This window comes from Aptenodytes forsteri, unplaced genomic scaffold, assembly GCF_000699145.1.
Source record: "Aptenodytes forsteri isolate BGI_AS27 unplaced genomic scaffold, ASM69914v1 Scaffold284, whole genome shotgun sequence".
Classification (NCBI taxonomy): domain Eukaryota; kingdom Metazoa; phylum Chordata; class Aves; order Sphenisciformes; family Spheniscidae; genus Aptenodytes; species Aptenodytes forsteri.
This window is the reverse complement of record NW_008794445.1, coordinates 3,986,228-4,002,221: the sequence shown is the minus strand read 5'-3', so window position 1 is coordinate 4,002,221 and position 15,994 is coordinate 3,986,228. Positions and strand designations below refer to the sequence as shown.

Sequence of the window (15,994 nt, the reverse complement as noted above, 5' to 3'; positions counted from 1 at the left end):
AATTCTCTACATGGCCTTTGATAAGTCAGTTAATTATTCTGTAAAGTAGGCTTTAAAACCACTTATTTTGTGACCATTAAGACAAATTTGTAGGGTGCTTTGAAAATTGAAAGTACAGTATGTGTTTAAATTGTCAGATGTTCTTAATTAAATTGGAAGATTAGGGAGCTGATACAAGGTTGCACATTTTAGTTGTGTAGATGTAATGGGAGGAAGCTAAGTTTAAAGTTTGTTCATGTATCATTTAAAGTCAGGTCCACAGAAGATAATAAAAATGTTTTGTTATATGTTCATCTGATGTTAGCTTTCTCTTTTCTTGTAGAAAATTAAAATGCTGAAGATCCTAACTTGAATGTACTGGTACCATATGTAAATTCATTATTATATTTAATTGTTAAGTGTTTTCTGGGGGAATAACTTTTCAAGTTAAATTTAATCACTAAAATTTCAAGGCTGACACAATGCATAACCAATGCTTTCCAGAAAACCAAATTTTTTTTAGATGTTAATTTTAAGAGATTGTTTAGGTTACATTAGAAAAATTCCAATACCCACATTATAGGTACATAAAGCTATTTTACGATGTTTTAATGCAGTCTTAACTCCTATACTTAAATTTAATTATTCCTCCTTTGAAGTGTCACACATTATCATTGGGGAGAATAAGGATTCTTCAGTGATGCCACATGGTACTATTCCTCTAAGCAGAAATCTGCAGAGGCAGTTCCTGGGGAACAGGAGTTTTGAATAGTTACCAATAAATTCAGTTTTCTGGACAAATAGCTTAACAGGTAATGCCAAAAGAATAATTTTCCATTCTGAGTCTCTGAAGCTGTCTAACAAGACTTGCTGCTGACTTACACTTCTGCTTTTGGGCTAGAGCCTTCAGAAAATGGAGGAATAAGAAGTGAGAAGAGGGTGTGACTGTGTAAAATAAATGAAAAACAAAACAAAAATGGCTGTATCCTTCAATTTCTGTCTCGGGTGAAAAAAGATTGAAATTTCTCTTTGATCTTGCACAGTGACTTATTTCTAGTAGTCTATGGCTCATACCAGTCCTTTTTATCTTAGTATAGATTGATCTAGATATATAAAAACTGAAGATGTGGCTTGCAAATAGTTAGATAATATTATTGCCTTTACCACGATTCAGCAGTGTTCTGGGCCCAAAAGATCTTCATTAGTTGTTTGGGGTTTTTTTCCCCTTCAGATCTGGGGAGAACCACTCCTTAATCCTTAGGTGGAGGAAGTTCTTCTCCCAGGAGAACAATATTAAGTCTGTCCTTTAAGGAAACTACTGACACTATCTCTGCTGCTTTGTAATATCCAACTGGAATGCCATCCGGCCTTGGACTTCTGCTATTTATATTTGCTGCCACTTCTAAACTGCTGCTAGCTCATATGAAGTTTTCCTGTTTTGTGTGTCTCTGGCAAGCCTACTGACCCTAGATATTTTTGAATAAATTCAGTTTAGAATTCATGAAAAGTAGCTATTATTGTAATAGGCAGTTTAAGCAGCACACATCATTATGATTTGTAGGTTTTTTCCTGATGATTATTGAACAGTGAAGTAACATATTCCTCTTTAAACCCATTCAGATTTTTGGCCAGCAAACATTATTTTACATAGAGCATCTCCTCTGTATCCGAGGTAATTTCATCAGTGTGTTACTAATTTTTTTAGTTTTCCTCAACTATGATTGATTATTCATTGCTATAGTTCATGAGCTTGTATCTTTTTTCTTTTTTTTTTTTTTTAACACTGATGTGTTACTTGACAGCTTATCACTAAAGAGAGATGTACTGACTCGCAGGCATTTCTTCTTCCGCAAGCATTGCACATTTACCTCTTCTCTTGGATTAATTTGACCTGCTGTTGTTGCTCATCTTTGGCTGCTTTTCCTGGGTGGTAGCAGCAGCCACCAGTGACCTCAGGAATATTTCTGTGCACTTTGCTACTCCTTATTATAGCTCTGCCGCCAACTACTGCTTCAGCAGCCTTCTGGAGGAGCTGTCGTCTTCTCGTTGTTCTCTCTTTAACAGTATTGAGTAGTATTTTTATTTGCTACCCTTTTTCTAGAGAGACAAGTTGTTCATTTTCCAGTAAGATGAGCATTGTACCTTTTTCACCTATCCTTACTTGCAGTGGAATATATTTTGACTGGGCAATAGGAGCAGCTCTTTAGACCTTAATTTAAGAACTGATATTCTTATTAATGAGTAAACATCCATTTGGAATACTGTTACCAAAAAAAATTTTCTAAACTATCATTTTTGCATACCTACTTCTTTCACATTCATCTGCTTGGCTTCCTCTTTTCTTATGCCTCAAACATAAATTACTCGTCATTACTTTATCTGCCTTCATCCTGCTTCTTTTTCTTCTTTCAGTTTCAAGAACGTATGATCTACTTCCAATCAGTGCATCCTGGCTTAATTTTATAAATTCCTAAATGAAGTGCCTCACTTTCAAAACCCTGCATGTTTACCTTTGTTTTCATTGATGCATTTTTTTCAAAGCCCTTCTTGTCTGGGATTTCTGCTGAACAATTGGATATGCTTAGCCTGCTGCTGTGATGGACTCTGCCCAACACTGCTGGCTCAGTCTCACCATTCCTATTTCATCCCTTTGCATCCACCAACGCTTTGTTCTGTATTACCAAAGTGTCTTGCACAGTGGGGCTCTGTTTATGATGAGGGCTCGCACAGGTTATTACAAATAATGACAAATGGTTTATTTCTGTCCAACGTTACAAGTCTTTGAGTTGTTGGCAGGGGTGGATTTGTGCTGCACCCTTTTTCCTGCCATGGTTGCATAGGTATTTAATATCCTGTCAAAATCTTTTCCGTTTGCAGTTTGCCTTGCTCAAAAGCATTTCCTTATTTTTAAGCCTTTACAAAGGTTTTGTTTCTGTTGAATCCACTGCCACTAATAACAGTGATTGTGTCCTTAATGAACTAGACCTTTTTTATTTGAGCCTTTTAGTAAATACTAAGCACCATCTCCCTTTTTTTCTTTGACTAGAGAAAAACTGGTTCCGTCATGCAGTTTGCCTCTTGAAAACAAATTCCTTGAGTTTATTGCATTTTCTTGTTTATGTCAGTTTTTTCCTTTTTTATGCCGCTCCAGTCATTGATACTGAAAGGTATTGCTTTACAGGGGAGAGCTTTTGGTAATTATTTAGTTTATCCAAAACCTCTTCCCTTATGGTGGTGATGTTACTTTGTTTTAAGGCAACTGCACGCTGTTGTTTTATACGGTACTTGGTAGACCTTGTGCTAAATAGAAATTCACCATATATTTGGATATTTCCTGTAATCAGTACCCAAGATGGTTGAGAGAGAAATCTAGTACTGGCAGAAAATCCAACTGGAGTAAATGTGCTCTCTTGCTGACTGTGCTGTTCCCACTACTCTGTATGTCCTTATCACGTAATCACTGCTTGAAAATTTGAGTTTCTCTTTCCTCTTTTAAGTCTGCTCTTCTATCTTTCAGACCTCTTTGTAACTAAATTGCACTTACTGTTGCACGTTTAATTCCCCAAATGAATAGCCAAGATAACATAAACTGTATATTTTTTTTCTGCTAGACTTGCATACTTTAGCAAATTCAAATCCCTATACTTGTAAGTGGTTGTCTGAAATGTTTCTGTCATCTAGGGTGGCTCTTTGTTGTCAAAGGAAACAAGACTTACGCATTTCTTGTCGTCTTGGACTTGGTAGTCTATGTATTATTTTAATACTCCTTTTAAAATATGAAATGGCTACAAAGGTGTGTACTTAGCCTGCTTCATTTGAAATTAAACATGTTTTTTCATTACCATTTAAAGTTACTATTTTTTGTCAATTTTGCCAAATCTGTTTTAGTTAACCATCAGTTTACTCTTGAGGTATCTAACCTCCATTCTGGTTCAGTTATGCTTGGTCCTTATTTCATCTGGGTTTTTTTCTCTTTCCATTGTTCGAGAGGCAGGGAGGGTTCATCCTCCTCCATGACTTTCTCAGCTTTTCACCAGTCTTGTCTGCTAGAGTATGTTCATGCACATTTAAGCCTTTGATCACTTCACCAAGGGAATGAAACACCTAGGCGTGTATGGAGTAGTGAACATGAATTTATTGCTTAGATCAAATTTCAGCCCTTTATATATAGTGTTACAGTTTAGCTCAGCCTTCCTGTTACGGAGGTAAGACTGAAGAGTCTTAAAAACTTGTAACCTAACAGTGTAATTTCTGGGTGCCTACATTCTTTTTAATAAGCATGGGTTTTTTCTGTTGTTCATTGTGGAATTTCACAATCAAATCTCTTGGTCTACAAAAGAACTGTCATTCCAGGCAGGTGCAAAAGTGTGTTTTGTTGTGGTGTCTTGTCTCCAGCCACGGCCAGGAGCCAGTTATCTTCGGAGATGTGTAGTAAACCAGGCATGTACAGAGTGCTACTTGCATATTTTCTCCCTCCTTTCAGCAATCACAGCTTTAGAGTAGTCTCTTTCGCATCACTGCATTTAACAGGCAGTGGCATACCTATCCTCGATGAATTTGTCTAATCTGTTTTTGAACTCGCTTATCTTTTGGCTAGTGCAGCATTCTTTGGCAATGACTTGCATAGTTTAATTATTTGTTGTGTGACAAAAAGCAGATTTATTTTAAATTTAAACCTGTTATTTGCTCTTCCTTCTTGGAAATGCCTAAGAATCATTCCCTTATGCACACACCATATTTAATTCTGTAGGTCTCAATCCCCCTTCAGTTACCTCTTTTCCAAAATACTTAGTCTTTTATTCTATGGAAGCTCTTTACATTCCTAGTTATCACTGTGGTCTGTCTGTTTCTTTTTTTTCCTGATCTGTTGTATTCCTTTATTAATAGGGTGACCAGCAACACACACAATATTAAGATGTCAGGATACTACAAGAGTAACAGATAGACATAATGGAGATTTGGGTTTCATTATCGATTTCTTTTCCTGATAACTTCTTACGTTCTGGCTGTCTTTTTTTTGCAGTTGCAGGGACTGCATGTTGTTTCTGTCCAGGATGACTACTAATACCTTCCCATGAGTAGTAAAAGCTAATTTAGAATCTGTCATCATGTATATGCATAGGTGAAAATATTTTCCCCATGTGTATCACTTTGCACTTAACAACATTAATTTTCATCTCCATTTTATCACATAGTAATCCAGGATTGTGAGATGTTTTTGCAGCTCTTTACCATCAGTTTGAGATCTGACTACCTTGGATAATTTTATGAACTTCACAAGTTTTCACACCTTATTGTTAACCCCCCTTTTCGAGAGTCTCTAAGTACAGTTGAATAGCTTAAGTGTCTGCATAGGACCTTAGAAATTTTTGCTGGCAAACCATTCCTTGTCAAAACTTATTGTCAAAATTTATTTCTGTTCTTGTTACTTTCTTTTTCCTTTGAGTTGAGGGAAATAGAATGCTGTGTTCTTCATTTCAAGTGCTTCTGTTGTATTTTAATCAGTTTTGTATGTATTGAATAGGATTTCCCTTTTTTAAGACATTTTTCAGTTCTTGTATTTCTTCTGCTTTTTTTTCCATGCCATCCATTTTGAACTGCAGCTTCCCTTTGTGCTTCAGTAGCCCGTGCAGCACTGCAGTTCTGACTTTTTACTGTGTTTCCTAATGCAGCTTTATTAGTATAGCATCTTCCAGATCATTGATTTTGTCTGTTTGCTGAAATCTTGGAATTTAAATTTGTCCTTAGTTTCTTGCCTTGAAGATAGCTGTCCAATTTTACTTCATTGACTATTTTCCTTTATTATTACTTGATTTGCTTGCTAAAGGAGTATATCATCATTGGCAAGAGATACCTTTTAATAATACAAGTTTAAAGGATTTTTATCTTTTTAATTGTGGAGTTCATTTTTCTGACATTCTGTGCCTAGTTTTTGGAGAACTTAAATTGTTTGACAGGAAATGGAAACTAATAATTCTGTATCCTTCAGTACTGGTTGTTATCTCTAGCCCCAGTCACATAAGCAAATTTTTTCATTAACCAGTATCTGCACATCAGAGTGAAAGTGCTGTTTCCTAAAAATGTCTGCCCACCCTCTCTTTTTTCATCTCAGTCGCTTTTTGCAGCAGTCTTCCAAAATCACTTACTCCTTTCTCCTATAGCAAACAGTACATATATTTTTTAGCTTTCCTTATAGCTTGCTGGAGTAAGTTGTCTCTCTGCATCCCGCTTTCCAGGAAAGAGAATGCGGCTGCCTGCTGCTTCTGTTGCCCTTTCGCCTGGATATTAAATCTGAGCTTCTGCCTAGCCTGCCAACTGTTTAATCAGAAATAGTCAGAAGGCCCTCCTTCATAATATTGCAGCTGACTCTGAAATCCTCATTATCTTACATCTGCATTTGTGCAGTGCAATTATACAGAAGCAATTATTTTCCTAAAAGCTTATAATTTAAACAGATGAAGGAGAGAGTATGAAAAATGCATATAACATGTAAAGTGAAGACTTGTACCTGTATAATTAATGCCACACATCTCATTTTTTGCTTGCTTTTCTTTTTTAGTAACCTTCAGTTGTTGCTTTCCATTTTATTCTGTTTATGCATTCTTGACACTGGTATGCAAGAAGGGATAAAACAAGGAGATACCTAGAAAGCAAAGGAAAAGGGAAGAAAACAGAGAACAAAGGAAAAACTGGTGCTTGGAAGAGAGGAAATTAGAATGAGGCCTGAGTGTAGTGTGCAGGTGAGCAAACTGAAAGAAGCAACTGATCAGCAAGAAAAGACTCTTTGGATTATACAGTAGAAAATACGATACAGTTGTATCTGTTGTGAATGTCCTTGCTTAAACTGCTTTGGTAATTGTTCCACAAGAAAGATAGTGCAGGAATCATCTGAAAACACCTTATATTAGCGTTAGGCAGAAGCAATTAATTTCTTCTTCTAAGCAACTGTTCCTGCTGCTGCCCAGAATATGTTGGAAGGGCTAGTCTGGCACCTCCCGTCCTCCCACCAGCAAAACCCTGTCCACTGTGGGATTCCAGTACTCTTAGACAAAGACATTATCTGTGTCAGTGCAGAGCCAAAGGGAAAAGTTAAGGTGTGTGTTTTACTTGAGCAGCTTAGGGCACTTCTTTTCACAAGCCTAAAAGCTTGTGCTTGGTTGGGAGGAGGAAGGTAGGTAGCCCAGGACATGTGTATGTTATAACACTTATGTGGAGTTGGGTACAAATCTGAGGGAGGCAAAAAAAGGTATCCAAAAACCACACCCCTATCTATTACATTTACAGCAGTGTGCTGTCAGAAGAGTTTAGTCTTGTAGTAATGAAGGAATACAAATCGCAGTGGAAAAAAAAAAACCTTAAAGCAGAAGAAGTATAGCTAGTGCATGTTTTAGTATTTTGAATGAATCGGAACAGCTTTGCTGCCGCTGTGGTAGCTGTCCCCCTACTGTTCACACTTCCAGGTTAGGTGTTACTTCATTTTGGTAGACAGAGAATGATGAGCTGTAGCGAGGAAGAAATGGGCCGCTAATAGCATGGAGAGGTAGAGACAATGTATCTGGCTTTAATACTATTGATAATTTAGTTCAAGGGATGGAGTGTCTCTTCTAAATGGCACTTTTCAGTCTCTCCAGCCTATTCTAAGTGAGATATATGTGCCTTGTAGCCAGAGATGAATTGTGGAGATAGGACCTCTGAATCAATCTTTGCTGTGTGGTCGTCTTTCCCCTTTTTTTCCCCCCCCCCCTTTTTTTTTTCTTTTTTAATTTAAGCCAGGAGTTGATTAGATGCCTGGCAATGATTACTGTCCATTGGCACCTCCCATTGGGAGCACTCTCCAAGTACCAGCCTTCAGCTCCTTCAAGCAGGGGAGGTTAAGCAGGCTGCTTACTGAGCAAGAGGAATTTCTCTTCCCATGAGAGCTTGAGTGCTGTTTCCCTGGCTAAGAATGCTATAATTCCTTTACAAGTGACAAGCAGGCTGCTACCATCTGCTGGTGAATGGCTGCAGGATGGTGGAGTTTGGGTGAAAATTTGCTCATGGACCAAAGAGAACAATTAGTGGTCATTAAGCCAAATTCACACATTTCCTGTATGCAGTTCTGTGATTTTATTTTCGTTCTAGAATGTTTTCTGGTTGTAGTGTACATCTTTTCTTTTTCTTTTGAAACATAAATATATAAGGATAAGGGTTCTGACCAAAGCCATAAAAAGTATTAGCAGGAACTATGCGTCTTTTTATCTTCTAAGGCACAACAGTGATGTCTTGCAAAAGAAGACTGAGACCATCCAGAAATTTTTTAATCATTTTGTTCTGTCTTTCTAGAAACACCTGGATATATTTGGAAACCATGTGGCAGTACATGATGATAGTCTCTTTCAAAGATTAAGTGATAGACTCTTAAGTTGTTTTAGAACCGTACAGCTTTGTAGGGTGTCTGCTTTGTTCAGTCACTCTGTGGTGTGTCAAGAAGGAAGAACTTGGAAGAAAAGAGTAGTTATTGTGTATGTGGTTCCCCCAGCTTCCCCTGAAAGAAGCAGATGGTCGGGGGTCCCAGGAGGTAGACGAAATGGGGCCATTAGACTGTCAGTGGCTTGTGAAAAGCAGAAGCATCTGCCAGAATGGAGACTTGTTCAGCAGCAGGGGAGCCAGCAGCAGCAGATGATCTCTGCCTTGAGCAGTCAATGGTATTGTAGTCCACTGGGGAATTGCTGTTGTGGGCATAGCTGCAGGTAACCTTGGTAATAATCTAGTTGGTCTGACAGACTTAAAAAAAAGGGGAAATGAAGGCTTGATGCTCATGCTCTGGCATCTTAACTACCCACTTTTCCTGTCCAATCAGTCCTAGCTACAACTGATTTGAAAGTATTCCGTACCCATTCTCAGCTGAGCACTACAGGCATACTTAAAATTTGTCAAAATGCCTGTCGTGTTTCTGCTGCAGGTTTCAGAATAGCAAGATGAACCACACTAGATGCAACAAAGAATAAGTTCAAAGACTAAATTAACATTTGGAAAAGTATCAAAAATTTTGCTAGGGATCTTCTTGTTTTCATCTGTATTGCACAGCACGCTCTTTTAAGACATGCCTTTTTAGAGTTAAGAAATATTTTACACAGCTGCAGTTTAATCTCTACTGCTGTAGTTCTTACGCTCTTATTGGCTGCTCTGTACAGGACACAGTGTTCCAGGGAAGAATACCCTCTTCTGTTGCAACAGTGTGATGGTACTTCAAAGACGAGATAAAGTGGGGAGGACAGAATGCCTCTGAGGAACAAAACTAGAAATTCATATCTGTGTTCGAAAAGAACAGTCAATTTGGGTTCTGTCCTGTTAGAATAATTAATCTCAGTCAGCCACATCTAAAAGCAAGAATAAAGCATACAGGTAAAGAGCTCTGGTTCAGAACTCCTCAAGCTGCACTTTGTGAATACTTGGCATAGGTGAATCTGGGACTATTGCCAGTACATAATATTCTTCTAGGATTGACTTCATAGCCAGGAAAAGACATTTTCTATACATGAAACTTGGTTTTACTCCCGTGAGAGAGTGAATTACATTGCAGTTTGGCTAGAGGTCCGTATGTTTTGGGCTGCATTTAAATATTGGTTTAGGTGGTTTTTTTTAACCTTTGGAAACTAGCATTTGTGTTCTGACAAGCAAAAATAAGCTGCTTGGGTGTCTCTAGGCCTCGGGGACGCTTTCTTTACATCATAAATGCTGCCGTAGTTTGTCATGATACACATTCACTGCTTAGAAGATAGACACAATTTAATAGGGAGCGCTGAAGATCAGGTTCAGGATGCTTTGGCATAACCGAAAAGAGAAGGCAGTATTCAAGACTGCAGTTGTAGATGTCATGAGAACTGACGTCTCACAAGCTTTTTTCTGTTAGTTGCATCTGCTTTGATTTGGAGAGGACCACCTGGTTTATGGCTGGAGCTAGTTTTGCTTTCATCCTCGTTCAATTATTTAAATACAAACTATAGTAATCTCTGTGTAGCATAGAATAGTAGGAAGAGCAATGACTGTCACATATTCTTAGTGGTTTTTGAAATATTGTAACCAAAACCCTGTTTACTATGCAGAGCAAGGAACTTCGCTGTGGCTGTTATCTATTCCGCAGACCTCCCCTGCTGCGTGTTATGTTATTCAGGGATGTGAAGAAGTGTGGTCTAGCTGATGTGGTCATCTTGGCATATGAGCCTCCCCGTATGGTAAAAACAACATGCTTTTGTCCAGTGCCAGGTGCACTGCTGGTTCGAGCACATCTGTTCTGTGTGCTGTACAGGTGTAGCTTGCTGATAGTGTTAACAGAGCACATGTAGTTTGACACTAGCTTTTCTGTCAGAAAAAGAGTTTTTAGATAATATCATCATCTCTCTGTGTGCAGTCAGTGACCAAAGGCAACTTCTTATAGCCTAAACCCAAGGTGAATTGTAGCAGTTATATGAGGCCTTATTGTGGTGTTGGTTGTGTTTATCAGCAAAACAAAATTCCTGTCTTTCTTAAGTATAACTCAAAAGTTATTCTAGGTCATCTTTTCTTTTTCTGTCAGTAGTCTTTTTGTGTTTTAATTTTTTAATAGTAGTGGTCTCTTAGCCTTTGGTGGTTTCTGCCATGTGCCTTGTTTTCTTTTTAGAAGGGAAAAATGTCAACCTGACAGAAATCAGCTTTCATCATAGTGTTAGATTAGTTAATGAAAATTACTTACTGCATACATTCAAGAAATAAAGCTGCTGTCTGAATGAGATGCACAATAGGCCTACTTCCTTAAGTCATTCAGGATGAAGTAAAGGGGTGAGTAGCTTTCATTCTGCTGCATTCACATCTGTCTGATACTATGGTTAAATACATCATTGACCAGTTGAGATAATAGGATTTAAGAAATGAAAATTGAATGTGGTCATCAGATGAGTCTTACTACTTTGAAAATAAATGTATGAGCATCTTTCTAGCACTGCAGGCGTTTCTTTTGGAGATGTGCCGTTTCTGTGACGGTGAGGTATTTTCCCTTGATGGCATCTTCTCCTCCCAGTAAGCCCTTTTTGATCACCTGTGAAAAAATGTTCAACTTGGCCTTGATCTTCTTGGACTGCTAGTGATAATGAAAATGATGTAACCAAATTACTTTTACGCTAATGGTATCTTCTAAATCATTCTTTGTCATGCTAATTCTCATTCTAAAGCTGCTGTAGAATGAAAAAAGCTCTTTTCCTCTAATTTTAACACTGATGTCATTGTCAGGTACTGAAACATAGGCCAGTGAAACGGATTTGAGAAGTGTTTCAAGTTCTTTCTGAATGGTTGGTTTGAACATTTGGTATCACTTGCCTGGTTAGCACAGCTGAAAAGTTTGTTGTTTGACAGAGCTTATGTTGCTGTCTATTCCAAAGGCCTTTCTTTGTATGGTGTGGAAAGATACAGTCTAACATTGTGATACTCGAGAAATTTGTGCTGGAATGTGGTTGATAAAATTCCCAGGAAAATATAAATATTTGGAAGGATGATTGCAGTCTTCATTGCCATTTTTTGGTTTGCCTTTCAGAAATGTTCCCATTGCCAGGAACCGGGAGCCACCTTAGGCTGCTACAACAAAGGCTGCTCCTTCCGATACCATTACCCATGTGCCATCGATGCAGGTAAGAACAAATGACTTGCTAACTATATTTCATGTTTATTCAAAACATATGACACTAAATAATTCCAAGGTACTTTACAGATTTATTCCCTCTCAGTTTCTCACCTACTATGAAGATACAATATAAACGGTGAGAAATGGCATCAGATAAACAGTGTACAGTAACGCGTTGGGACAAGATGGAACTTGTAATGAAAAAGAATCTACCTGAAAATGCAGACAAAGCCTGATTTTGGGGAATGCAGCTACAGTGACTGAAATTTGGCTGCAATATGAGAAATGACCACTCTTTTCTTGCAAAAAATAGAAACCCTTTGTTAAAAGGGTGCAAGTAACCAGAAAGGTGTTTCTTCTTTCAGGGTTACACTCCTATGGATAGTCATAGGAATGATTTCAAGTGCAAAGTGTTTGTAGAATCGTCAGTACCACTTGCAGCACAACCTTCCTTCTCCCTCCATAGAAGCATTTCAGCCAGTCTCTTGAGTAGGTCCAATTTTCATCATTGGATGGTATTGTCTCCAGCTATGAGCCTGGGGTTGTGAGTTGGCATTTTGTGTACAATAGTGAAAGTTTTTCATGGAGATAAACTTTATTCTTGGGTAAAAAATCGCAGCTCAGAATGAATAATGTCCCACTATTCCAGTCCTCCGTAACTCACTTCTATCATATGAAGCTTAGTCTGATAACAGGCAGGTAAGGATTCAAGATTACAACTGTTGATGGCAAATAATTGCAAGCTTCCTGTTTATCATCCCACTTTCACAGCAGCCCACTTGTTTCACCACCTATTTTATGCTGTTTTTCAAATGTTAACAGTATTTGAAGTAGGTATGCTCACAGTGCACCTCTCACTGTGAAATCCCACCCTATTGGGGCACCACATTTTATTCTAATAGAAATGTTTTTAATGAAATTGATATTACAGTGGAATACTACTAGTACCACAGTATAGATGGAGAATCCTTGATTTTACATGAAATAAGGTCTTAAAGAAATATTATTCCAGTTGCAAAAATGACACACTCAAAGTTGCCAGAAATAAGGGTGTCCATGTAAATTTAATTTTGGTCTCTTATGAATGTATCTTACAAGGTAGTGATTGCCTTATTAAAAACTGACATCTTTTTCCATAAGGCCCTACCTCAGCCTGTAGGATGAAAGGGTACTCATTCATGAACATATGTTGTCCTCACTGATTCTGTATTTTATTTACTGTATATGATTCCATCTCAGTTCTGAAAGTGGAACTGTGGAATTTTCTGTGATGTTCATCTCTGTCATGCCTAAGAGTTTCATGAACATTAACATTTTTATTTACAGTACATTTGAGAGACAGAATCATCAGATTTGCATTCATATTGTGTTTAGTACTTTGTTTCTGGTTTGCGACCTGCCCTTTTCAATATCATGAAAAAGCAAAATAAATTACAGTGAATGTTCCCAGTAGTTTGGGGTGCTTAATTTGAATTCTTGTGTTACTAGGCGCAGTATGTAGCGTTTTCTATGTTCTAAACACAGGTATCAAAATTAAGATATTGTCCTTTTTCTTCAGATATACCTTCCTTATTAACTCCAGCAAGTGCGGTAGGATCCTCCAGGTGACAAATTTACTGAACAATCATGACTGATTCCCAAGAGCAGTTCTGTGTTATGCACGGAAGAGGCAGTGTCCTGTACAAAAACTAGTATATAATCATACTATGTAGTCCATATTAAATGTAATATTATATGGTAGACATGTATGTAGAAGTGGGCCACGTTAAATTTGGCTTTTCCTCACATTTGTCTTGACTTTGCAAGCTTTGAGATTTTTTTTAGAGTAGCTTTTTGTGTTCAAGTTGCAAGGCTATGCTTACTTCATTTTCTTCTAATTTTCTTATGAGACATCACGTTGTCATGTGGCCATCTGTCAGAGCACACCATTCCAAGCTAATTTTCCTCCTTTGAGTAATACGGCAGTAATAAATTGCAAGCTACTCAGTGGGCTAGAGCTGCATGGAGATGGGATACTTTTGAGAATTTCACAAACATATTTAAATAATAGCAGCGGAGTGACACATAACTGGTGAATCTCTCTTTTCACTCCAGGAAGATTATGATTTAGTGAGAACAAAGACTTCTCTTTGTTTCTTTATACATTTTCCTTTCTGTTTCTTCCTCTTCAGTCTGTATGTGTCTGATATGTTCTCCACTCCGGCTCTTCACACCAGCCACAGGCTCTTTATCTAGTTGGTCTCAGGTTCCTCTTCTCAAATTTCTTATCCCAGTCTCTTTGTAAGACCCAATTCTCCCTACTCCTTTCCAGCTTTTCCTTTGCCCGGTTTTCTAGCTGTCATTCTGGCTTCATCCTCTTTGCTCTTACATCACCACCTCCTCTGCTTTTCTTGCTCCTAGCTCTGTTTTTCATCTCTGGACTTCTTACTCCTGTTTGGTTCTCCTAACTTAGCTCCTTGTCACGCTTAACCCTGCTAGTCCCCGTTTGTTCTTGTATATTGCCCTTGATCTTCACCTTTGTGTGCCTTATCCCACCAGTTCTTAGTCTCCAGTCTTCTGGCTGAATCAATCCTGATTCAGTCTTAGCCTCCTTTGGCTGGCACTCGTCCTTAATTCCCTGCCTCTAACGTCTACTAGCACTAGTCTCCTTATCCTGCTAGCCTCCACTCTTTCTCCAGTTCCAGATTCTCTTTCTCAGTAACCTTTTCACTTCTGCTGCCTTCTAGACCTGTGCTTCCCATTTTACAGTTTTGAAGTGGTCACCTTCTTCCTTCAGTCTGCCTGAGCCTTACAAGTGTTCCCTGACAGCTTCAGTTGCTCTTGGTTCTGGTGCCTAAATCTCAGGCCAGAGGTTCATTTGCAAGAAAGACCTGCTCACCCCCAAACAAAAGCATGTTTGTTAGAATTTTCAAATGATCTAGCTACTAAAATCTAAGAAACCTCTTCTGAGGATGTGCGGATTAAAATCCCTTTCCCTCTTTGCAAAGAGTTACATTTGCTGATTTTGTGGTAAGCTGGCAAGGGCATGCCATAGCTAAAATTCAGGTCCTACTGCAAATCAGGATATGTTAAGAGTTTTTCAGAGAAAATTGGCTGGGATGTTTAACACGAGCAGAATAACTTTTTCCAAGAACGAGTTTTAAGGAAATGGTTTGACTGCTTTAGCTGAAGTTTTTGACCAAAACAAATAAAAGAGCTCAGCCTGGAGTACATTCTCAGCATTCAAAATTTCAGCCTGATGGTATGACAGTAAAAGACCTTGTTTGCAGTTGGGTTTATCTGTGGGTGTAATCAAACTGTCTCAATCTATAGCTGCTCTTCCAATAAATCTGTATAAAAGAAATAAGCTATATGGAATAGGACTTGATTTTCACTTATGCCCAAGCAGAAAATGTAGGCTTCCTTGAGAAGCAAATAAGCATTCTTTTCTCTTTCCTCAGCCTGCTGTCTGCCTATAAACCCTTTTTATTGGTTATGCAGTGCTGCTGTCTTTCCTGTAGTGAATCAGATACAGATATTTCTCAAGTTCCTTGAGCTCTGTGGCAGTTTCATTTGAAGTTGACTGTCCTGCTTTGAAGGATGGTGCCACCTTGCTTTATGGAGGATCTGGGACAGATCCTGAATCCTCAGAGGTTTGTGCTGACATTTATGAGGGTTCTCAGGCTTTTGGAATACATATGACTGTTTTTGTATCTTAAAAAAACAAAAAAAAAACCCCAAAACAGAAAACACTTGCTGGAGTGGTTTTTAGGGTATCTCAAGTCATAACAGTTGGTGTTTGACTGAGTTACTGTAACATCCCTGGAAGTGACCATGCCTTAGCTGGGATGAAGTATGCATGTCATACTCCTACGCAGTTGCACCGTGAGCGTGTTTCTACCTTTGCATTGGTGTGGATTAGAAGTTAGTACCCTGTCAGTTACTGTGCCTCATTTGAAAGGCAGTACATCTTTGGTAAAGGACCGGAGGGTGAAATACCACAAAACGGCTTTGGTTACTTACAGCACTGAAGGCTGGCCCTGCGGTGCGACCTGGGCTCTGGCTTCTGCGCTGATGGTCGGCTTCCAATCCCACCCTGGTGAGGAGCCAGGTTTTGCACCGCTGTTGCTAATTGGCTGCTGTGCAAGGCACGTGGCTTCATAAGCTGCCAGTTCGTACATATGGATGCTTTTATATAGCCTAATTCAGTCTTCCTTTAGATCTCCTTTCATAGAAAGTAATCTTTGGCGATATAGGGTGCAAGAGAGCTGAACTCCTCTTAGCCATTTGCATAAAAATCAGGATCAGTAGTGCCACTTAAGTAATTTTTATACGGAAATGACTGTGGTTAACATTGTCTGTGTTTGGCTTGTGTCTGTCCAAATTTATGAAGAGCCTCTGATG

The 15,994-nt window shown here is 38.5% G+C and overlaps 1 protein-coding gene across 2 annotated transcripts in view; it reads left to right on the top strand.

The window, feature by feature from the left end:
* Positions 1-15,994, top strand: part of TCF20 (transcription factor 20) — a 45,395-nt gene that overhangs the window by 17,666 nt on the left and 11,735 nt on the right. For both annotated transcript variants that reach the window (XM_009290037.2, XM_009290036.2), the window contains exon 2: positions 11,525-11,618. In XM_009290037.2, coding sequence (XP_009288312.1) covers positions 11,525-11,618 — 94 coding nt within the window. The remainder of the gene's footprint in view (positions 1-11,524; positions 11,619-15,994) is intronic.